At 33.2% G+C, this 23,004-nt stretch overlaps 3 protein-coding genes and 1 long non-coding RNA gene across 8 annotated transcripts in view; 1 reads left to right on the top strand and 3 right to left on the bottom strand.

Moving 5' to 3' along the window:
* Positions 1–1,860: 1,860 nt before the first annotated feature.
* Positions 1,861–6,591, bottom strand: LOC130654511 (uncharacterized). 2 transcript variants are annotated; one of them, XR_008984439.1, is made up of 6 exons: positions 6,371–6,588; positions 3,868–3,988; positions 3,524–3,754; positions 3,138–3,322; positions 2,493–2,720; positions 1,861–2,410 (listed from the first exon to the last, which is right to left on the bottom strand). It is a non-coding gene; the product is annotated as an uncharacterized LOC130654511 (long non-coding RNA). The 2 variants fall into 2 exon arrangements; XR_008984438.1 differs by having other exon boundaries at positions 3,138–3,754; positions 6,371–6,591.
* Positions 6,592–7,445: 854 nt separating this feature from the next.
* LOC130654507 (chymotrypsin-like elastase family member 1) lies at positions 7,446–11,917 on the bottom strand. The gene is made up of 7 exons (XM_057457106.1): positions 11,762–11,917; positions 11,079–11,468; positions 9,704–9,841; positions 9,281–9,512; positions 8,698–8,891; positions 7,715–7,941; positions 7,446–7,637 (listed from the first exon to the last, which is right to left on the bottom strand). Exons 1-7 carry the CDS (start codon positions 11,814–11,816, stop codon positions 7,527–7,529), a joined length of 1,347 nt encoding a protein of 448 aa, XP_057313089.1. The 5' UTR covers positions 11,817–11,917; the 3' UTR covers positions 7,446–7,526.
* A 1,990-nt stretch (positions 11,918–13,907) lies between these two features.
* Positions 13,908–18,580, top strand: LOC130654510 (uncharacterized). Its single transcript, XM_057457111.1, has 4 exons — positions 13,908–14,554; positions 15,902–16,473; positions 16,729–16,818; positions 18,321–18,580. The coding sequence occupies exons 2-4, from the start codon at positions 16,387–16,389 to the stop codon at positions 18,537–18,539; spliced, it is 396 nt and encodes a 131-aa protein (XP_057313094.1). The 5' UTR covers positions 13,908–14,554; positions 15,902–16,386; the 3' UTR covers positions 18,540–18,580.
* Positions 18,581–19,983: 1,403 nt separating this feature from the next.
* Positions 19,984–23,004, bottom strand: part of LOC130654505 (SCO-spondin-like) — a 40,366-nt gene continuing 37,345 nt past the window's right edge. For all 4 annotated transcript variants that reach the window (XM_057457102.1, XM_057457104.1, XM_057457105.1 and 1 more), the window contains 7 exons: positions 22,749–22,940; positions 22,220–22,411; positions 21,625–21,816; positions 21,349–21,492; positions 20,950–21,266; positions 20,756–20,866; positions 19,984–20,677 (listed from right to left, as the gene is read on the bottom strand). In XM_057457102.1, the coding sequence (XP_057313085.1) occupies positions 20,660–20,677; positions 20,756–20,866; positions 20,950–21,266; positions 21,349–21,492; positions 21,625–21,816; positions 22,220–22,411; positions 22,749–22,940 (1,166 nt within the window). In that variant the 3' untranslated portion in view covers positions 19,984–20,659. The remainder of the gene's footprint in view (positions 20,678–20,755; positions 20,867–20,949; positions 21,267–21,348; positions 21,493–21,624; positions 21,817–22,219; positions 22,412–22,748; positions 22,941–23,004) is intronic.

Genomic DNA, 23,004 nt, shown 5'->3' with positions numbered 1-23,004 from the left:
CACGGGTAATGTTTCTTTGGGAAGCATTGGTAAGTTGTAATTGAACTTGACAAACTAATCTCCCATTATTCATTCAGGTTCACGAAAGTGTCGGGAAGATCTGAGAAAACGTTAATCGCATTCCATTATAGTAAACGCCTTTAACAAAGTCTGACTTAGAAAAAGTGAAATTTTTGTGGGTTGCCCCAACGAAGCACAAGAAATGTTCGACGACGTGATAAGTTACACATGATCTCTATAAAATTTCACATGATCTCCACAAAGTTTCACATGATCTCCACAAAGTTTCACATGATCTCCACAAAGTTTCACATGATCTCCACAAAGTTTCACATGGTCCCTACAAAGTTTCACATGATCTCCACAAAGTTTCACATGATCTCTACAAAGATATAATCGCTGCAATGAGCTTTTCTAATTCGTAGCAATTTCAACTCTCAAAGTAATGAAAAAAGAAATGTGAATTGATATAATTTAATTCACTATACGAAATAAAACCGTCGTCTGTTTTGTAACAACAATTTCTGTGGAGGTAATATACTTGTTCTGAATCATGTAGACACTTTTAAGTCTTCTGCGAAAATGTCTGTGTGGAAAAAATAATAGTCTTTCATTCAGTGTTCGGTAACATTTTGTTTGTGCAAAAAGTTTGAGCAAAATTTTTAATTTCTATGTAGAAACTTAAAAAAAGAACATCCGGCAGAATATGTGTTACGACGTTGTTTTTACAATGTACATAAAATAGTTAATAAATATTTATATATTTAACTGCTAAAGTATTAGAGATTTTAATCTAGTGTGCTCCAGATGCATATGTTAGGAAAAGCTCAATTTTGATGTTTAAATTTATGAGATCGAGCAGCATTCTGTCTTCATTTCCTTCTGCAGAAGAACTTGACTGCAACGACACAATTTAACAAGCATAGCTCTCTCTTCCTCGTGCTACCCCAAAACGATGACGGACTCGATAACAAAAAGTGGAAAAGGGACCTGGGAACGAGGTTGACATTAAATCTATCTTTATGGATTCAATAAACAAAATAATAAGCCAAAACTTATACTAAGCTGAAAAATTATGTCATGTAAAAACAAAAAACTTTACAAGAGAGAAGGAGGAAATCTGCTATCTTTTAAATAGCTACACAGCTACAAATTGAATAAAGATTCTTTATCGTCGTATTTTAGTCTCCATACAAAAAACAGCAGTCGAATAACCTCCACCCTACTCCTTAAAAGTAAAAATAATAGCTAGCTAGCTAGCTAACTATAACTTTGCAAGTTGATGGAATGATTTTTACGAAATCACAGCTAGTGATAAGTGGCTATGGTAACACGAAGATATTATGACGGATACTCTTTGAGCTTAGAACCAATTTTAAATTTAAAAAAAAATTAAAAGGACACCGCGAGTTGTGTCTCCTTCTCTCTTTATCCTTCTACGATAACATAACGTACAAGAAAGATTGTCTTTAATGTTTACATTATTTTCCATAAAAACTTGTCATTTTTAGAAAACACTCTTAAAAGCGAAACTGTTTACTCTCTACCGTGTTTCTTTAATAAAAGAAAAAGTTCATACCAAACTTTGGTCTTCATTTGTCTCCTTAATGCTACGCTGACTTTTTAAATACATTCGTTAATATGCTGGTTTTAGGTTGATTCGACGCTTTCTTCAGAAATTTAAGTGTTATGTTATCTAGCCAAAAATCAATGAAGCGTCGAATTATTTTTACTTAATCCTTTCGTTGGAAGGATGAAAAACGTATGAATATTGAATTACTAAAAATACAGTGTTCTGCTTAGTTAAATGTGAACCTTATGAAATAACAGATGGTGTTTTTGAAAACATGTTGTCGCAACTGAAGTAAACGTAGAATAAAATATCGGATTTGAACAACTAGCACACTAAACAAAAAGAAATGATAAATATAATTGGCATATGAAAATATTCTGGCACCTATTTTTGACAAGGTTTGTTCAAAAGTAAAGTTCAAATGCTCATTACCTCATTTTTAATTAAATTGGGACGACGAATAAAAGGAAAAACATGCACATGATGACATCAATTATTTTTCTTTTTGACATCTAGTAGTCCATATATGACAAAATCTTTGAGAAACTACTTGTCCAGAAGCAATATATGCAGGTTCAAACCACACAGAAATTTTGCATTAAATGCGATCTTCTAGGAGCGCTTCATTTCCTATAGGTTTTTGATTAGTTATTACTAAATTCTGATTGAAAAAAGTGGGAAAAGTAAAGATCCTATTGGGATACAACAAAATACATTTAGACACACGTTTACATATTATTTTTATCCAATGTAAATATCTTCACACTTTCGCGAAACAGTGTATCGATGCTTAGCGTCACAGCGTGCCGATCCCCAGCTCACAATTCCATGAAGTACCTGGAAAAATAAGATGTGTTGTGTTCTGAATATTTTTTTTTTAAAATGAACACTCTCCGCAATGAAAAGGAAGGAGGCTTACCCATTTGTTTTTACTATTCTTGCAAACAAAAGGACCGCCTGAATCTCCCTGACAACCTGATATTTTACTATTTTCCTTAAATCCAGCGCACAGTATATTTTTTGTAACTCTTGAAATTCCATTAGAATCGGTATTCTTCTTTCCACATTCCGCATTTGAAAGTAAAAGGCATTTCAGCTTCTTGTAAAATGTTCGCCTGGTCACCGTTAGCAACCGTTCTTCCCCAACCTTAACAGAAAAAGAATTTAAGTACAATTTCTAACATTTTTTCTGTCAACATTCATTAATTAATTAATTCATTTATTTCATTCATTCACTTATTTTGACATATTAGTCGTTAGCCCGCGGAAAAATCCACGGTTTCGCTCGACCTTTTTATACTTGCGCAGCTAAGCTACCATTTTGCGTGACTGACGGACAGACGTATACGGGTATTATAATATAGACTAGTCGTTGCCCGTGGAAAAATCCATGGGGACGCCCGTCCTTTAAATTAACCCGTTGCAACAAAGTGGACAGAATTATATCGCATTTGGTATTGATGCGCATTTTAAAAATTTCATGTTTCTGTTACGGGACACGGCTTTCGCGGACACACAGACAGACAGACGACGGCTATCATTAAAGAGATATTATAGACTTTACCTGTTATATAGCACTGATTTCCAGGTGTTTCTTTCTCATCAGGTAAACATGCAATTCCAACATAATTATTTAAGGTGAATGGTTTCTTCATTTTTATTATAGCAATGTCATTGTCCAGTGTACCTCCATTGTATTGTTCATGATATTTTCAACTCCAATGTCCTGTTCTGAACCTTCCTTGATGTCTTTAAAAAGTGGTGTACAAAATATGCTATTTTCTTTATATAGACACCTTAACTGGATACAAATGCTCCTAAATTCAGTCGCACACGTTTCTATCACGGAAGTAAAAAATATGAGGAATAATCCAGTTTCATATAAACGCCAGAGAATAGTATTTAAGACGTGAATATATTGGTCGTTTAGAAAAAACTTCAGCTATTTACCTTGTATAATCACCAAGACGAACAACCATTTTGTCGCTGTCTCTATGTCTGACGCAATGTGCTGCAGTTAAAATATGGTTGGGAGTAATCACGCACCACCACACACAAACGAACCCCACCAATATATTCCTGCTTGCCAAAGCCACGTGTTCGGAGAAGCTCTAGTACCATCTATGATTGATCCAAGCAAGCCTTTCTTATTCACGCCACAATTCAGTTTTTTTCTAGGATCTAAATATTTGTATTATGACTAGGATGTAGGTTTTTCTGAGCTAAATAGTCTTTCTTTTTATTTTAACTGTTGTTAACATTATTCTGCTATGAAACTCTTAGCATAAACTTACTGCAATAAGCACATGTCTTTCGCCAATGGTCTTTCATAAATTTGAATCATTTATTTGGTTTGGATGAAGTTGGCTTTCTGCATAAATAAGTCCAATGTTTACATTTACTCCTGCGCAATACCTAAGATAATTATAGAAACAATAGGATGATGTGTAAAGAAAGATTGCTTCTTATGTTTAGAGAACCTGCCTATTTTATTTATTATTTTATTTCTTTATTCTTGGTGAATTTCATCCCCTCCATAATTTCAAATAGGTTTTTCTAACTAAAATTAAACTTGCGACAGCTTTAGTTATAAAAGGAACAAAATGGTAGCAATAATGCCAGAACTTTTTTGTGACGTCGCTAGAAGCTCGAATTTTTTCCAAAATACAATTGTCTGCCTAAAGTTCAATTACATTACTTCTAGAACAAATTTTAACATTCTGTTTGAGGTTTGTGAGAACTAAATAGAAGTTATCTCACGTATCTTTCATAAATATTTCCGTAATTTGTGCAATCTTATCAGAAGTCAGATTTCACCGCTTACCCGTGGTAATCTTATTTATAGGGGCGGACAACACAAAATTCTAGAATATCACCCATTTCATTTTATTAATCCTTCCCCTCCATATTAAAAAAATTGCAATATCAACCCACCCGTTTTTATTAAAAGCACATTTGGCCTCTAACCTCTGACTGAAATCAACCTTCTCCAATTTATTAACACCTTACCTAACTACTAATTGAAAGGAAATTACCCCCCCCCCCCTCTCCTCAAACTCCTCCTTATAATAAAATTATCCTCATACCAAGAACATAGGGATACTCTTGGTATAAGGATAGGGTAAATGCTTGGGGCTATTAGCCGCTGAGCAAAAAGTCTCAGAGTAAAAAGTGTGAAATAAAGAGCTTTTCAAGCCACAAAAAGCTTGACACTACAACCTTGATCAAAATATGTTGAGGTAAGACACCTAATATCGAAGTTCCTCACTACAAGTAATTGCGTGGGCTATTTCTATATTAATTTCAAACATTTTGAGTGGACTTAGGACGGCTATTTGGTTAAGTCAAGGAGGTTTAAAGGTTAAGTCCAAACTCTTAGAATATGCAAATTGTTGTTGACGTCGACGACATGGCCATTTTTCACAATTTTGGGGTCTTTCGGGGCCTCGACATGGATTATTTCGGGTGCAGGCACGCTAGGGAATGTAACTAGCAGTGCAAACCCTGCCGAGTGTAGCACATTGACTTAATTTGAAAAAATAAGGAAAAACTACCTTCGCCTTAATATTTTTGTCTAAGATTGTAGATGTTTAAAGACGACAAGACCATTAGTACAAAACTGCTCTGTGGATTTAATATAATGCTAATTTGGCAAACTTTTTTTTGGACTAATGTGTTTAAAGGGCGTACTTAAAGAGTCATCATGGAACCATATTTTTATTAGTACTTCACATTTTTAATTTACGACTGCTACTTGTGGGACATTGATAAATAAATAAATAAATAAATAAATAAATAAATAAATAAATAAATAAATAAATAAATAAATAAATAAATAAATAAATAAATAAATAAATAAATAAATAAATAAATAAATAAATAAATAAATAAATAAATAAATAAATAAATAAATAAATAAATAAATAAATAAATAAATAAATAAATAAATAAATAAATAAATAAATAAATAAATAAATAAATAAATAAATAAATAAATAAATAAATAAATAAATAAATAAATAAATAAATAAATAAATAAATAAATAAATAAATAAATAAATAAATAAATAAATAAATAAATAAATAAATAAATAAATAAATAAATAAATAAATAAATAAATAAATAAATAAATAAATAAATAAATAAATAAATAAATAAATAAATAAATAAATAAATAAATAAATAAATAAATAAATAAATAAATAAATAAATAAATAAATAAATAAATAAATAAATGAATAAATAAATAAATAAATAAATAAATAAATAAATGAATGAATAAATGAATAAATAAATAAATAAATAAATAAATAAATAAATAAATAAATAAATAAATAAATAAATAAATAAATAAATAAATAAATAAATAAATAAATAAATAAATAAATAAATAAATAAATAAATAAATAAATAAATAAATAAATAAATAAATAAATAAATAAATAAATAAATAATTAAATAAATAAGTACAGCCCAGAGATTGAACACACAAGCATGCAATAATGCGGCTATCCTATCAAATCATTAAGAATATAAAATATTTTTATCTTCAACTTATAGCTTAGGGGATAGTTAGATTGTTTTACATTCTAAGAGTGCTCCTAACAAATAGAATCATAAGTTGTAAGCCTAGAATATACTGAACTCATTCTGACTGTTTACCAAGAAAGCTCTCTTACCTTGGCTTTGTTTTTTATAAAGTAACATGTTCTTTGTAAGGTACTTCACGGTAAAAATACAAATTTAACCGAGTCACAGTAAAATCATAGAAAAATAAAAATAAAAATATACTGTACCATAAGTAAGAACGACCATCAACAAAAGAGATACAGCGAATAAAAGTATCTTCATCTCCACATCTCCAACAGAGAGTTTTTCCCGCTTGAAATTTTTTTTCCAAATTGTAGGGGACAATACAACCAAAACTCTGTCTTACCTTAACGTGAATAATATTTTTTTAACTCCTTTCTGTCCTGCAGTTACACAAATAAATGACGTCTGAAAAGCAACACCTCTGTATTTGGCTTTACAACTTTTATAAATCAAAATATTTACATTACTCGAAGGTTGTTGTCTAAAGACATTGAAGAAGGTGGACAAAAAAGCAAATATGAAGTATCATTTTGCAAGAAAGTCATTATAGCTATGTTTACAGGCGTTTTATTCTCATATCAAAAGCATTACAAACTGTGGGATTGATGTTGGGTTTTAAGGGAATTTATGGCCTTACTAATGAGACACGTGAAGTTGGTTTATCATGGCGTATATGAACTTAGTAGTTGTCATAAAAAAACATTTACTTACTAAGCAATCTCAAAGTAAAGACAAATAACTACCCGAGACAAAATAATAAAATTATCAGCGCTAATTTTTATATCTGTTTTATCCACAATGTTTCCATGCCTTGTAAATTTAGTCTCCCTGTTAGAACAATTTGATTCTCTTGTTGAAGATTTGACTAATGTTATTCCGCAAGTAATAGTCCAAGAGCTCGTAACAAAATCGTACAGTAGGTTTGACTTGATATATCAAGAGTTAAAAACTGGAAATACAAAAAAAATGTTTGTAAGCTTCATTGTGTTGGAGGCGTTTGTCTCCCCAGTCCTCTTAAATTGTCTGAGCAAGTTGTTAACATTTTAGGGAGGAGCAGCGTAATAAGGAACGTGTAGTTTTCTGCTTACTCCTGCTATAGACACATGCCAATGTTTACAAAGAATTATAAAATTTTGCGGATTTTTGTACATGCGCACGCATTCTTGCAGGTAAAAATCAGGATCATATGAGCATATTTATACTTTGTATCCCTTGATATAGCACCCTGATAAAGACGAATGTTTTTATTTAAGAAGCGAATAAGAAAGGAATATAATAGACTTTTATCATCACCAAAGAGTGATTATTATTTTGTACCAACGTTTGTATGTATATATATTTACATTTAAAGTTAAAATTTTACATATTATTTTTTATCCAATGTAAATATCTTGACACTTTGGCAAAAACAGTGTATCGATGTTTAGCGTCACAGCGTGCCGATCCCCAGCTCACAATTCCATGAAGTACCTAAAACAACAAAGATAAATTCCCTATGCATTCTTTTATTGCTTAAAAAGATATCCAACAGTTTTCACAACTCTTACCCATTTGCCTTTTTTATTCTTGCAAACGAAAGGACCACCGGAATCTCCATCGCATCCAGATGTCTTTTTATCAGCTATATAACCAGCACACATCATATTTTCTGTAATTCTTGAATTCCCGTTTAAGTCAATGTTTTTTTTAGAGCATTGAGCATAGGTTAACACAGGCATTTCGGCTTCTTGCAGAATGTTGGTTTGAACACCAGTAATGTTCGTCTTTCCCCATCCTAACAATTACATAATACAAACACATTAATTTCAAGTATTGTTGGAGCTGTCAATGGATGCTTTGCGTGGTCTTTCATTATCTTCTCTATTATAATAGCCGTATTCCGTCTGTCTGTCTCTGCGCGAATACCCCGCTCAGTTAGAAAATGATGTTACGGAAACACGAATATCAAATGCGATATATATTTATCCACTTTTTCGCGACAAGTAAATATAAAGGACGGGCAACCCGTAGATTTTTCCACTGGTAACGACTAGTCTCTTTAATATTAGCCGTATTCCGTCTATCTGTCTCTGTGCGGACCCCTCGCTGAGTTAGAAAAATGTGCTACGGAAACACAAATATCACATGCGATAGATATACTTTTGTCCACTTTGTTGCGACGGGTAAATTTAAAGGAAGGACGAACCCGTGGATTTTTCAACGGGCTAACGACTAGTTCATCTATAATGGCCGTATTCTGTCTGTCTCTGCGCAAAATGGTACCGCAAGTTGCGAGACAGCATGTTTAAAAAAAATTCACGTTGCTTCGTGTTTTCATTGGATTTTACGTGGCTTTCTTTTTAAGAAAAGTATCAGAAAACCGGAGCAACTCAAAGAAAGTTACTGGTAGTTTATTTATGAAAATAAGATGATCTTAGTTATAAATTTTGACAACGACTGTTTTTGAATTTAATTCACTGTTAAATATTATTCAGTTTTGCGTTGCCTGTTTCATTGATTCATTCATTCTAACATCTATTATAGATATTACCTGTTATATAGCACTGATTTCCAGGTGTTTCTTTCTCATCAGGTAAACATGCAATTCCAACATAACTATTTAAGGTGAATGGTTTCTTTAATTTTATTATAGCAATGTCATTGTCCAGTGTACCTCCATTGTATTGTTCATGATATGTTACAGCTTCAACTCCAATTTCTTGTTCGGGGCCTTCTTTAATATCCCTACGATAAGATTGTAATAATGTGTAATTTATCATCTTTCGTGTGTGTATTTAATGTATTTTCTCGTGGTAAACAATGTTAGATAAAATATATCCTAATCCTTTTTTAGAATAAATTTCCAAAATTAGAACATAAAAAGAGGAATTATTAAAAACTAAACGGAGTAAAACGTATATAAAATGTTTGATCTTAAGATTCCACTCTCACCTGTCTTACTATTCCAACAAACTTTTAAGGAAAGTTTTTTTTTTTGATTATCATGTGAAAATGTATGACCGTTATTTTAGTTTATCATATTAACATTAAAAATTATTCCGTTTAGCCCAAAAGTTGTATAAAAATAATTAATAATCTTAATCTATAAGTAGCAGTAAGATTGAACAAACTACCTTATATGATCACCAAGACGAACAACCATCTTGTCGCTGTCTCTATATCTGACGCAATGTGCTGCAGTTAAAATATGGTTGGGAGTAATTAACGCACCACCACACACAAACGAACCCCACCAATATATCGCTGCTTGCCAAATCCACGTGTTGGGAGTAGCTCTAGTACCGTCTATGATTGATCCAAGGAAGCCTTTTTTATCTACGCCACAATTCAGATTATGTGTGGAGTCTAGATAATTATTGCAATACTGTCAGTTGATTTCTAATAGTTTATTGCCAAAAACATTCAGTAGTAAAAAGATTTGCGATTTCAAAAAAATCCTAACATAAATAAATATTCAATTTTGACTTTATGTGAGCTGCATTTATCGTTTAAAGAAAATGTTATTCTGATATTTTAAATTAAAATATATAGCTTACTACACCATCCGCATGTCTTTTTGCAATGATCTGTCATAAACCGTTGCCATTTATTTGGATTTGATGGCGTTGATTTTCGACATAAATGCTTCCATTTTGGACAAAACTTTTCGTATTTTTTCGTGTTTAAGCAGATGGCTAAAATAAAATAATAATGCATTGACCTTTTTGTATTATAATAACCTCACACTGTGAAAATTAAATTTGGAACTTATGAATTACCGGATGGTATGGCAACACGCCAAGGCAGAGGTGTTAAAGAGGCGGTAATGTAACGCAACCCCAGACCAACCTTATTAAGTCCTAAAAAGGTTGGTTGCCTTCTAGATCTATTGTTAGAACGAAGGACCACTGAATCGTTTTTTAAAGCATTTTACTAAACGTTTCAAGATAAAACATTGGACCTGGTGGACCAAGACTGGGACTTTCCATCGAGAACTTTAAATTAGACGTAACATGCGGAGTTTTGCTGTTCTGCATAAAAATGTGTCCGGAGACATGGTGCACTTCTGTTCGCACATCCCATGCAACAGCATGTGCATGGAGAAATCGTACTGTGGGCCCAAAAATCTAGTTTTATAAATATTTATTGTATAAAATAAAGGGAAACATTTAGACCTAAGGTCAAGGTCCATTTTATAACGACTGAGATACAAGCCTAAAGAACTGACGAAGGAAGATATTTTCTTTGCAAAATCAATGAAGGCTTTACCTTCATGATCGCCAAAAGGGAAGCTCTTAGCACGCCCGTCTATACAAAGCACGTTTTGTTTATTGTTTGTCAGGAAAACATGACGGCTGTCATAAAACAGGAAGCGGAATTGTAACTTTCTGTTTACAATGAAAGTATGGAAAATTTGTTTACAATAAGAGAGCATTTCCACAACTAATGACCTAGGGTGATAAACTTGTGTTAACACTAGTTAAATGTATCAATAAGAGAGGTGTGTTTAACTTGAAAATTAATAAATTTATCCATGCACCTACTACCAGCAAATTCTGTCCTTAGTAAATGGCATCCTAATCCGTTTCTTGATTGCTCAAACAAAGAGGTCCACCAAAGTAATAGTAAATATGAAAGAAAAATATGGTGTATGTGGAGCCAGAACTACAACAATATGTTTTTATTTATGGCAAGGCAATCTGTACTTTTTCTAACACTTAAGTTTAGGTCTAGCATAATTTCAACAGTTCCATTAGATATTTTAGGGATTGAATGCAAAAAAGGTCGCATATTCAGATGATATGCTGACTTTAAGGCGCTTTCTCAAGAGAAGGATATTTAGTCGAGAAATGGTGCAGTTTTATTAGTATAACATCTCGGTTTTTGTAAAACAGCTGGAAGTTATTTTTTAGAAAGATTTGAAAACTTTACCAGAACTGGTTGGCGCTGTGATTTTCTTTTTTGTCGTCGTCGTCGTTGTTGCTGTTGTTGTTGTTTTTATTGCCTTCTTTGTAGTTCTTACTGTCTTTTTTGGCGTTGGTTTTTTCCTTACGTCTTTACGACACAATCCACAAGTTTTTCGACATTGCTGAGACATATATTTATACCAATAATGACCCTTTCTACAATACCCTTGTTTTTTCCACCAGTTGCAATTATATCTCTGCGGAGAAGTGTCTAAACATTTTGTGATCCTGATGGAACACAAACCACATGTTTTCCTGCAGTGTTGTAACATAAAGGACCGATATTGATTGCGGCAATATCCACCACGCCTATAGGCGGCACAATACCTTGCATATTGATAGCTGTCGTTGCAACCTAAAAAATACATTGACTTTCATTTTAACTTCCAAAAAAGCATTATAATATTCTAATCAGAAAAATGCCATAAAGCTAGCTGGAAATTAGGAACTAGAGAACTTTGGTAAAAAGCAAAATTTTCTCTATTCTTTTCAGATAAACAATATAATAAAATTTTTAAAATCCGGTTCTTGAAATAGAACTTAAATATTAATATCCTTCGCTGTTTTACTCAGAGGTAGCTTATTACTTTTGTTAAATTCTTTAAATTTGTGTTCTTTTATCTTTTGATAAAACGTAATGGTACCCACCTGCTGTAAGGGCAGTCATCACTGACAAAGTTATCAAGAACAAAAGAGTTTTCATTTAGTATGTTTCTTTCACAACAGCTTCCAAGAGACGTTTCTTCTATATCTTCAGTAATTTTCAACAGAATGATAATTTTAAATTAAGACATCTTTTATATGTATGTTAAAAAGTAACAAACTTATATTGACGTATTCAGGACAGTTATTTTGTCAACGTCATTTAAATAAATACTTTTCGCTGTATTTTTTGTTTGGATCTGTTGTTTTTTCTTTGTATGGAGGTTATTTTTTTAAATAAAAAACTTTAACAGGTTTCGACTCTCACGACGTCATTTTATGACGGAAAAAGACCACACAATAGTGCATTGTTCACACTAAAAAAGGTGTGGAGTGTGAATCACTGAAAAATTGCTGACGAGAAATTCTTTGAAAACATCTTGTGAAGATACTGTGTAATTGCTAACAAGGTGATTACCAAGAATATATTTTCATAAGCCTTGTTCGAACTAATAAGATACGGGGTTAACAGTGCTAGTTGTTAAAAACGTTTAAAGACTTTGAGATTATATTAGGTGGATATGGTAGATGGTTAGCCCTATTAATGAATATGTCCCCAATAACGCCAATGAAATATCAAGCTTTATAATATTTAACATTGAGACTTTTACCCCGACAACGCCATCGTAATAAACCCAACATTTTGATTCACATCTTCAAGAAATAACATGCATCAACAAAAATCACTGAAAGGGTGCTAACATGGCATTAAATGACAGTTTGAGCGCTAGCTATCTGTCTAACGGCAGATAGCTAGCAACACAACGCTATCAGATTTGTGAGGATAACAGAAAAGAAGCAAATAATGTTGGTTAGGATAGAGTCATACTAAAATGAATAAAATCTTAGCAGAACAACATAAATGCAGCTAGCTCGGTAACTATATGGCTAGGCTGCTCAACAATTTAGGATTTTTACATAGCTGAAAGAAGTGGAAAAACATTACATAATAGCAATTAAAAATTGCATATTTTTGAAATAAAATTTATTTAGCTGAATAGAGCAAACCAGGAAGGCTAGAATCGTCTTTTTTATTAGTTTGCTGTAAAATTAAGGGGGCTTTCTTTACTCCAATACCATTTTACGTTACAAACAGCAAGAAAGACCAAGGTTATTGTCATAAAGACTGGCGGTGAATGACACACATTTGGACAGATTTGCTGCGTTTGAGGTATAATTTTTATTTTAAAAAATACCTCAGTTGAAATGAAAGCACTTGTTACAACCTGACAAAACGTCATAGTAACAGTCACCCTGCATTTTTTGCCTGACGTACATTCGTAGAGCAAAAATTTCATATTGGTTTGTTTAAGATTTGCACATGGCTAAGACATGATCAAACATCAATTTCAATGTTCAGAATACAGAAAACTCAACTATTCTAAGATTATAACGCACAGGGATTAAAACAGTCATAGAAAACAGAGAAAAAACTAACAAGTCTTGCTAACCAATATCAAACTCCACTCTTTAAAAATAGCCTCGCCGTCGCTGGCTAGGGATCGTGCCCTCTCGACAACAACAACGATACCTGAGAACATTTTAGGCACATTAACACAACAAAATGTTTATTACGACCTCACAATTAGCTGATTTACCGCACCACGGAGTTCTTGCAATATTTCAACGAAAACTGCTACAAGCTGCCGTTTTGTTGGCCTTAGAAACATGGGAACCTAGCTACTACAGACCGTATTTCAGTGAAAAAATACATCAGTTTTTCGGATTTCGTTAACATTATGGATTTTGCAGTCGACAAACAGATAAAATCCGGGTATTAATTTATTGCTCAACCAGTTACAGTAAATCTTTAAAAGATGCAACTGAAAATTTTTTTTATCGAATCAAAAAATGCTTTTTTTTATCGATCAAACCTGAAAGCTTGATCGCATGTCAGTTTAAGTAACGACATTCACCTTACTCATGTCATGATGTCAGTCGCGTTTATACGTTGCTCGTTGATGCGTTGCATAAATGCTAGAAGCATTGGTAAAAAAAACCCACCTTTGACATACGCATTCGCGCAAATGATCGAGAGAGTGGTTTTAAAGAACTAGTTAAGTAACGGCGATTTTTGTTAAACCAAGATGATGATGTCAAGAATTTCAATTGTTTTATTGATTGCAAGTAAGTAATTATTGTTTTTCAGTTACGTCATTTTAGTTGTTTTTATTTTTAAGCCTATTCCTAGTAAGGGAAACGGACACCAGTTTTTCTGCAGTATTTAATGAAATTAAGCAGTTGGTCTGAAAGAACAAAAAATCAATTTTTGACCCTTGGACTAAATTATCAAAAATTATTCTATGAATAATTAACGAGATCAAATGACCAGACTAAATTAGTTCAATTTTACGACAGTGTTGAAATGATGACGTCACCATGGAGATTCAAACAAACTGTAGACAAATAAAACGAAAATAGACATTCAAAATTTGGTTGCAAAAACAAGTATGGATCTGAAGAAAGGAGTCCAATGTGCGCCCCCTGAGGCGCCCAAAAAACACTGGCAGGAGGAGGGTCATTGTAAGCTTTTTATTTGTAGCAAAGCTCTATGAATTTAATATCCTCTTTACTTTGTTTATTTTAGTATTTGCAGTGTTGCCTGTTGATGCCAGTGACGCTCTTAAGGATGGCTATTGTAATTTTACACATAAAGCCAGCATTGAATCTGATCTAAAGACTATGCGAAAAAAGTTTAAAGACACAAGACAAGATCTGAAGGACTTACTAGATCTCATAGTTAGAATAATCTATTTTTTATTCTTTTTTTCAATAAAACTTTGAAGACAGTGGAACATATTTCTTTATACTCATAAGTTAAAATATAAGCGTTTGTTAAACTGATTGTGCCACAAATTAAATAATCTTTTTTCCTCTGGAACAAAAAATCATCTGTCTACATTCATATGGTTAATTTTTGAGAGTAGTAGAAAAATTTATATGGGAAAATTCGATGTCAACACGCAAGGATAATAAGCCTATTAAAAGGATCGCCAAGTGTTTCGAGGATAACGACCACTTTTTCTGATGAACTTATCTAAATAATAATAGCCGTCGTCTGTTTGTTTGTCTGTCTTTTACGGAAGCACGAAATGTGATCGTAATAACGAAAACAGGTAAACACCAGTCTCCGCACAACCACCACAGAACCAGCAGAGAACCACCAGTCTCCATAGAACAACCAGAGAACCAGCAGTGAACCGGCAGTACTGTCACAGAACCACCAATAAACAAATAATTACAATATCAAACTCCCGCTAATTAATACACAACACCTACTTTCCACTACTATTTCGTGTCCCTCGTACATGAACTAACGGTCCTCGTAAAAGTCAATTTTAAAAACCACTCTTAAAGTGTTATAAACTTATTCTACGTAAAAAAGAGGTGGTCGTCAAAAGTTGGTCGTCAAAAGATGGTCGTCAAAAGATGGTCGTATTACCGAGTAAACACTCCGCACTCTTTCGAATTCTATTTTCTAGCTAGCTCGAAAGGCCGGAATAACCTGAAAGTTGTGGTTTTAGTGTTTCTTCCTTTATTATCGTGACAATCATTAGCATTCCTGATTGAAATTTTGTTGATTTCAATGAGCAAATGTTTCTGTTGATATACTTTATGGTAAAATTGATTTTTGTTGGTTTGTTATTTACTGCGTTGAAGAGTAAACTGAAAGGAAACAGAATGGCTCTTGATTTTTTAATTCCCGGAACGATATAATTTAGACATTATTTCACCAAATATAGTGTATATATAATATTAAGTTATTCTCGATAATTTTCGGAAATAAGGCACATGCAGTTTTTTTAAGGTATGGAATGTTGTGTATTTACAGCGATCGCTATTCTGACGATTGACGGGTCAAATATTGGGGTTTTCAACCAAGACTACTTGTTCTGTGATAGTACTGTCGGTTCGCTGCCAATTCTCTTGTAGCTCTACAGAGACTGCTGGTTCGATGCTGGTTCTGTAATGCTTCTGCGGAGACTAGTTACCTGTTTTAGTTATTACGAAATGTAATAGTAATAATAATAATAATATAATAGTAATATCTTCAATACCATGATGACATCTGTTACACCTTTTTAGAACGAAAAATCTGAAGGACGCATTGCTCCAGACACCAACCTGTGCCTGATCGACATGAATAACTTTCGTATTGAAAAAAAGGAGCGGTAAGCGAGAAAATTTTAATTTCTCTTGAAATATTTATAAAATATATATACATATAGAAAACTTGTAATGTATAAATAAAACTTTGTAAAATCTGTCTTGCATTTGACATCAACCTAATGGGTTGTCAAATTATTGACCATTGTGCCTGTTCTTCCTCCTTTTTTTATTAAGCTGTTAGAATATTTCAGCTTCAGCGAATGCAAATTACATGTCAAGCCATAAAATACACCCGCATATCGTCTAGGAAACCTGAATTAAATCAATCACAAAGTTCGAAAAAATCGCAATAATACAGATACGATTCTAAGACAGAACCGAGATCACTTTAAGCACACAAGCTTTACAGTCTAAAAAAATGCTTAAAAATTATGTGTTTGTAATTTGTTTAGTTGACGGATATGCTTGGTACGTATCAGAAAGTCTTATCTATATGCAAACATGTGTATGGCGATTTAATTGGGAAAGATAAGGATGCCTTGGCGGAGGTAAGAAAACTATTCAACCTCCCTCTCTGGACATTTTGTCTTATTGATGATATAATAGATCATGGGCCAAAAGACCCTTGGTGAACTAAATACAGAATAAACAAGTCCACTTTTTGCTACATCATTCAATGTTTTAAAGATATTTGTCAACATAAACATAAAATATAGTCATTTTTTATCTCCAAAATTAAGATAAGGTGGTGCGAGAAGAGTGGAGGATATATGACATCATTATCTGTGATACATGCCCTTTAGAAAATCCGAATTGATGAAGCTATCGATGACATTGTAGCTGTTCCTGACACTCTTCGAAACGGAATAGAATCAATTATTAAACAACGAAAGGTAATTGAGACTATTTTATGGTCTCACAAGAAGGAAATAATTTAAAAAAAATATGACACTATATGACATGCGAATGCACTATATAGAGCGCACAGTACTTTAATGTACCATTAGAGCGCACAGTATACGAATGCACCATTAGAGCGCACTATACTTGAATGCACCATTAGAGCGCGCAGTATACGAATGCACCCTTAGAGCGCACAGTATACGAATGCACCATTAGAGCGCACAGTACTTGAATACACCATTAGAGCGCACAGTATACGAATACACTATAAAAAGTGTATGCCAAAGTCACATTAATACAGTTGTCAATAGATAACTTGTGCTATATTGGAATGCGCGAAAATTCACGTTAATGTCCTGATTGTAAGATAACTCAAGTTATCTGAAGATAACAACTTATCAGGGAAACATTGCAAGACTTTTTATCATTAACTACTTTTCTACCTGTCCTAAGTTAACTAAAGTTACCTGCAGACCGAAAAAACTAGAGATTTCTCAAGAACACCCGAAACGAAAGCTGACGTAAACATTTTGTAAACCTTTCGTCTGATAATGTACTAAATGTACGAAAAGCTTGACTGATAAATATTTAACTTTTTCAAATATATACCAATATCTGGTATATCAAATATATACCAATATCTGGTATTTTAAGCGTTACAGTTGGACTTTTAAACGTTTTAATATTTTCTTCCATAACTGTATGAATCGCTGTGGTCGCATGTTTCCATTTTTCACTATCCTAGTTAACTAAGCTTTCTTCTTCGAGTTGATAAAATGAGTTTCTCTCAAACCAAAACTTAGACGCGAACGAATGACTCAGCGGGAACCCCGAGTTTAAATTGAACAATGTGACTAATCGCTTCGGAGACCACTTTATTTTATCTGTGAGTTGTTAACCAAATCTGACTCTGGTAAAAACTTTGTAGAATACTAATGTTTATTAGGGTGAGTGAAACCACTCGCTGGGATATTCGGGATGAAAAGGGCTTTCCCCGATAATAGTCACGTGAGCAGAGAACAATAGAATTAGCCAATCAAAAAGCGCCGCCAGATTTTAGCCGCAGAAAAATCGTTTAAGACCCAGCGTAATTTTTGCCACCTCAACTACTCCGATTTCCCGGTGGTAAGAAAATTACGCTGGGTCTCCTGGCTAATTTTTAACCAATGGTTGGCGAAAACATGCCTAAACGGTGTTAGACCAAAATGTGAGGGTGACGAGGTACATAATTATGATCAGGAAGTCGGTGTCGAAACTTCGCTAGTTGAAATTCACACACCAACTTCAAGCAATCATTAACGTGAAACGACCTAGAAGGTAAAAAACGGGCACGCACACAACAGCGATAATTAACGTCACCTTTTGATTTTTCGCACTTATTCAAATAAAATAGGAACGTCCTTATATTTCACTGTGAACATTGACAAGCACAATATGTTTAAAAAGATATTAAAAAACTAAATATTAAAGGTGAGTTTTCTTAATATTTTAGGATATCAGCAAAGCTTGTGATTTTTCACTCTCGTTACTGCATGTCAGACGAACCAGTATTTCTCATTGTTCATTTTCTCCGAAGAAAGGCGCCGATCCTGCTTATTTGGTACGAAATATACTCATCAGCATAATCGATTTATACGAAAGGTTCTTGATAGAGTTAACAGAACAATCGAAAAATCCAAACATGATATGGCTGAGTTGTGAGAATGTATAACTCAAGGAGTTTTTACAAAAGAGATTATTTTTTAAACCTTATCCTCGTCCTCAGATTCTTTTGGCTTCTGTGTCATTACTATGGTGTGACAATGCCCCTGAAACAAGGTTGTTTTACAAGCTCGATAATGTCTTTTTTTCCTGAACCGCATACTGAAAATAATTTTTGCTTGTGCCAATATTGTTTATATTTAAGTTAGTTAGAAATTCTACGAATTTTATTACAGATGTTTATTTTAAAAATGTACCGTACACATCAATTATCTAAAAATTTGCGCAATCTGAAGTCCGCGTGATTGTGCGGAAATAAATTGCGCTGATTTTATGCGCAAAAAGGACTGATTGAGAATAGGCAACAGTGCGAAAGTAATATGAAATTAAAAACTGACTAGTTGGTATTTTTTTACTAAATAATAAGAAATCAAACTTGTAACTTAGTTACTTCTATGTTCACTTGGAGAACAGTCAAGTGACTGGATTTTACTGAAAACTAGGGATAATAATGTTTACGATTTCAAGAAATTTGAAGCTCGAACATTTTAACAACTCAGCCTAAAGTAAAAACAAAAAAAAGGCCTATCTTGGAGTGAAAAAGAAACGACAGAAAAAGACTAAGAAGGAAGAAAACTAAACTCGAAAAAAAAAAAGACACAGCCCAGCCTAGAGCAAAAAAGGAATCTAAAGAAACTGACCGACCTGAAGTGAAAAGTAAACGAAGGAAACAGCTTACTGTGGAGTAAAATGAAAGACAAAAAAAAAAAAGAAACTAAACAGGGACTATAAGGGCTATAGGAAGCCTGTTTTTATTTTATGTCTGACAATTTTAGTCGCATATTTAAGTTTTCGCTGACGTCAACAATTAATTACCTGACGAAACATGAAAATGCATGCTTGTTATTCTCTTCTACTTGGGTCACACACCCTACACTAAAATGTTAAATCGTAAAAATGACTCTAAAGAGGTTTTACTCTAATTTTTTATACAAATCATCTACGACGTGACCGTACACAACGCGCACTTTAGACGATATGATGGCTGTTATCTTGTTCGTTGCGACATAGCGCTCCCTAAACGGAATAAAACTCGGAAAACACCTTTATTGCAGAGTTAATCTTCAGCATGCAGAAGAAAATAAAAACAATTTTGACTTTACAACTAATTTAAAAGGCGCCAAGCCTAGACGTTTAAGACATGATTTTAAGCGATCTAAAAACCCGTCTACACAACATATAGAAAATAACGCCTCGTGTTAAAAATTTAAATGTTGAGATGCGCACCTGGCTGTAATCTACTGAAAAAGGCAGTTCATACAGGTTGTCAGGACCTCGGTACTTGCGTGGTTCGTATGGAAACTTAAAAATGCGGGTAAGTTTGCGAATGCGATCGCGCTGCGCTCTCATTCTACTAGAGAGCAGTGTTAATGGCAAAGGTAAATTTTTAAAACTTTGTAACGTGATGTCAATATATTCTAAAGGTGTAATCAACAAAACAAATGGTGCGTTTTAAACAAATAAAAAAGTTACACCTATTTTTCAAATAAATGCAAAAAGAATCGTGCTCGTAAGAATTTTACAGGATTTAAAAGCTACAAATACTTATAGTAACAGCATATTCGAAACACTAACATAATAATTTTGACTCTGATATTCTACTGTTGTTTGATTTCAGAGACGCGCTATTTTGAACAAAACTCGCCAATTTATTAAAAATAACCTTACATTGTTTCTTAACATTATACAATTATAAAAAAATAGAGAGAAACTATTGTAAGACAATTGAAAATTTACAAAATGAAAATAATTCGAAGCGGTAATTAATTATAATTAAGCTCAACTATAGAATTTTTGGTTGAGCGATTATTAATTGACCTGATTAGCCCTTGCAAAAGGCAAGAAAGTTAATTGCCGGAAGACGCTTTTAATTAAAATTATGCCGCTCAGTCAAGAGGCAGGGATTCTTACTCAAGTAATATCATAATTTTATAGACAGGAGACAAAAATTACTACATACAAAATTAATACAAAACTAATAAAAATATTTAACAAATTAAAACATATAATTCGAATGTTTCAAGTTTCCAATTAACATTATTTACGCGATGATGGCGGGAATGTAAAACATTAGGAACCAAGAGTCATCTAAATAAAAATTGGAATCGGTAGAGGGAAATATTAAAGTGTATATAAATATGGCAAATAGGAAAATTAACATGTTACCTCCCCACTTGCGATTAACGCATCAACTTCCGGACAAGAAACATCGTAAAATGAGACGTCATCAATTGCTCGATCAGCATAATAATCAACTCTCCTTCCATAAAAACGAATCTAATTAAAAAAATAATTTTTTTGAATGTTTGGACATAATAAAGACAGTAGTCGCTAATGGGGTAAAAATAAGATAGCCGAACCTCGTAATCCATCGAAGTGGCAGTGATATTTACATCTTGTTGATACCAGATATTATCCGGAAAAAACGTTGTTCTTTTTAGAAGATCCCATTCTGTTCCATTTGAACTGACTTGGATTACGCGAAACTCGCCTGGATTAATAGTGGCTGATAGAGTACTATTTTCATACATGTGAAGCCAAAATCGCATGCATCTGAAACCACTGAATGCTGGAAATTTACCAATGGAAGCAAAGTCATTATCGGCAGGGTATCTCACGTCAGTAACAGGATTAAAACCCGAAGCTTCAAAGTACAGATAATATCCCGAAGAATTTCCTGTAAAATAAGAATTGTATATATAATGCTCATTGCGTGAGCAGGCATTGGCATGTTATAAAAAATTCCAGCAAAAACATACCGTATGTGTGGTCATTGTATGGACCAGTGTCGCGAGTGTCAGTTCTACCAGTATGTAATGACCATCTGTTATTTGTACCATCAATTGTGAAATTGCACATTGTCTTCGTATTCGGGGAAGATTCAAACGAACAATCATATGGATCTATAACATGTTAGTAAACCATGAGGTTTTTTTGTTTTTTGGAAATGTTTTTAAATACCCAAATGAGAAAAAGCTTTTTATCCTAAATAAATTAAAAAAAAAGGTTGAGAGTACAACAAGTGTGAGGCTAACCGGGACAGTGCGCTTCGAAACAATCCATTGTCTCTATCTCTTCTAATCCATTCGTACCATCTGTTAAATTGCATAGCAGACCACCATACATGGGGACAGGATTATTACACGTACGATTTCTAGACTTAGTACCATTTCCGCATGTCAAACTGCACGCCGTATAACCAGACCAAGTACTCCAGTTTCCATGAACTAAGAAAACATTAAAAAAGACTCAAATGTAAACAGCACTTTGTAAATACGTTCTCCCTTATCCGTAACCTTACACATCGAACATTTTTTTGCTTAAAGTAAGATGCTCCTATGCAGCATGATAAATAAGTTTTTAATTATCAACTAAAACAAAGTGACGAAAAAAAATTCGGAACTTAGAAACACAAAACATTGGAGTATATCTGATAGGTTCCAAGTTAATTCTTTTTATAAGGCCTCACTTCACCAAATAGAATTTACGCCAGCTACAGGCTAATTAAAGCTCTCATATTTGCGATTCAGATTCAAGGACATCCCACAATAGTATTTATCCATATTAAACCATAATCAACTTTTTCAAATTACATTATTAAAAAACCAATAAAGTAAAATTATTATTAACCTGGACACGAGTGGTTGTTACATGAATTCACAATCATTTCAATCCCAGTTTGCTCAACACCTTTGGAGTTCGTACAATTATTACCGCCGTAATTAGGTGGTGGATTCTCACATTCTCGAGAGGCCGTTATATAGCCACCACCGCAAGTTGCATTACATGTTGAGTTATACCAATCGTTCCATCCGCCATGAACTAAAAGGAGTACGAAAGTATGAAAATATGGGACAAAAATTTCAACAAATATGAAAGAAACGGACTGGATTTGTTGCTTATGATTTAGTAGGGTGATTCTAGCAACTCTAAAAAGAATAACAAACAGAGGAGAAAAAAGTGAAAGTTCAGACTAAAACTGTTTAATTATGGTTTTTAAAACAAGTCTTATTTTTTCCCCGCGTGTTCAGCCTGAAACAATTTTTATATTTCCAGCACGTTATGTAGTCAAGCATTTACTTAAGGTTCGTTGTTCAGATAAAACTGTTCTTGCGAAAAGAAAAAAAATAAGTGTATGGTCAAAAAATGTTTCGTTTACTTGGGCACATAACACGGTTGCATTGTGTTGAATTATATTCAACCAGACCACGTGATGTATTCATCATCATGCACTCATCGCCACCAAATTGTGGAGGGGGATCAGTGCAGGTTCGATTTCTTTCTTTGGTTCCATTACCACACGTAACTGAACAATCGCTATATGAGGACCACTCTGTCCAATTTCCATGAACTAAAAATGTCAACGATACATATGTCTGCATAATCCACATGACTCCGTATAATTTAACATCAAT

The sequence above is a fragment of the Hydractinia symbiolongicarpus genome, chromosome 8 (assembly GCF_029227915.1).
Source record: "Hydractinia symbiolongicarpus strain clone_291-10 chromosome 8, HSymV2.1, whole genome shotgun sequence".
Classification (NCBI taxonomy): domain Eukaryota; kingdom Metazoa; phylum Cnidaria; class Hydrozoa; order Anthoathecata; family Hydractiniidae; genus Hydractinia; species Hydractinia symbiolongicarpus.
This window is presented reverse-complemented; position numbering and strand designations above follow the sequence as displayed.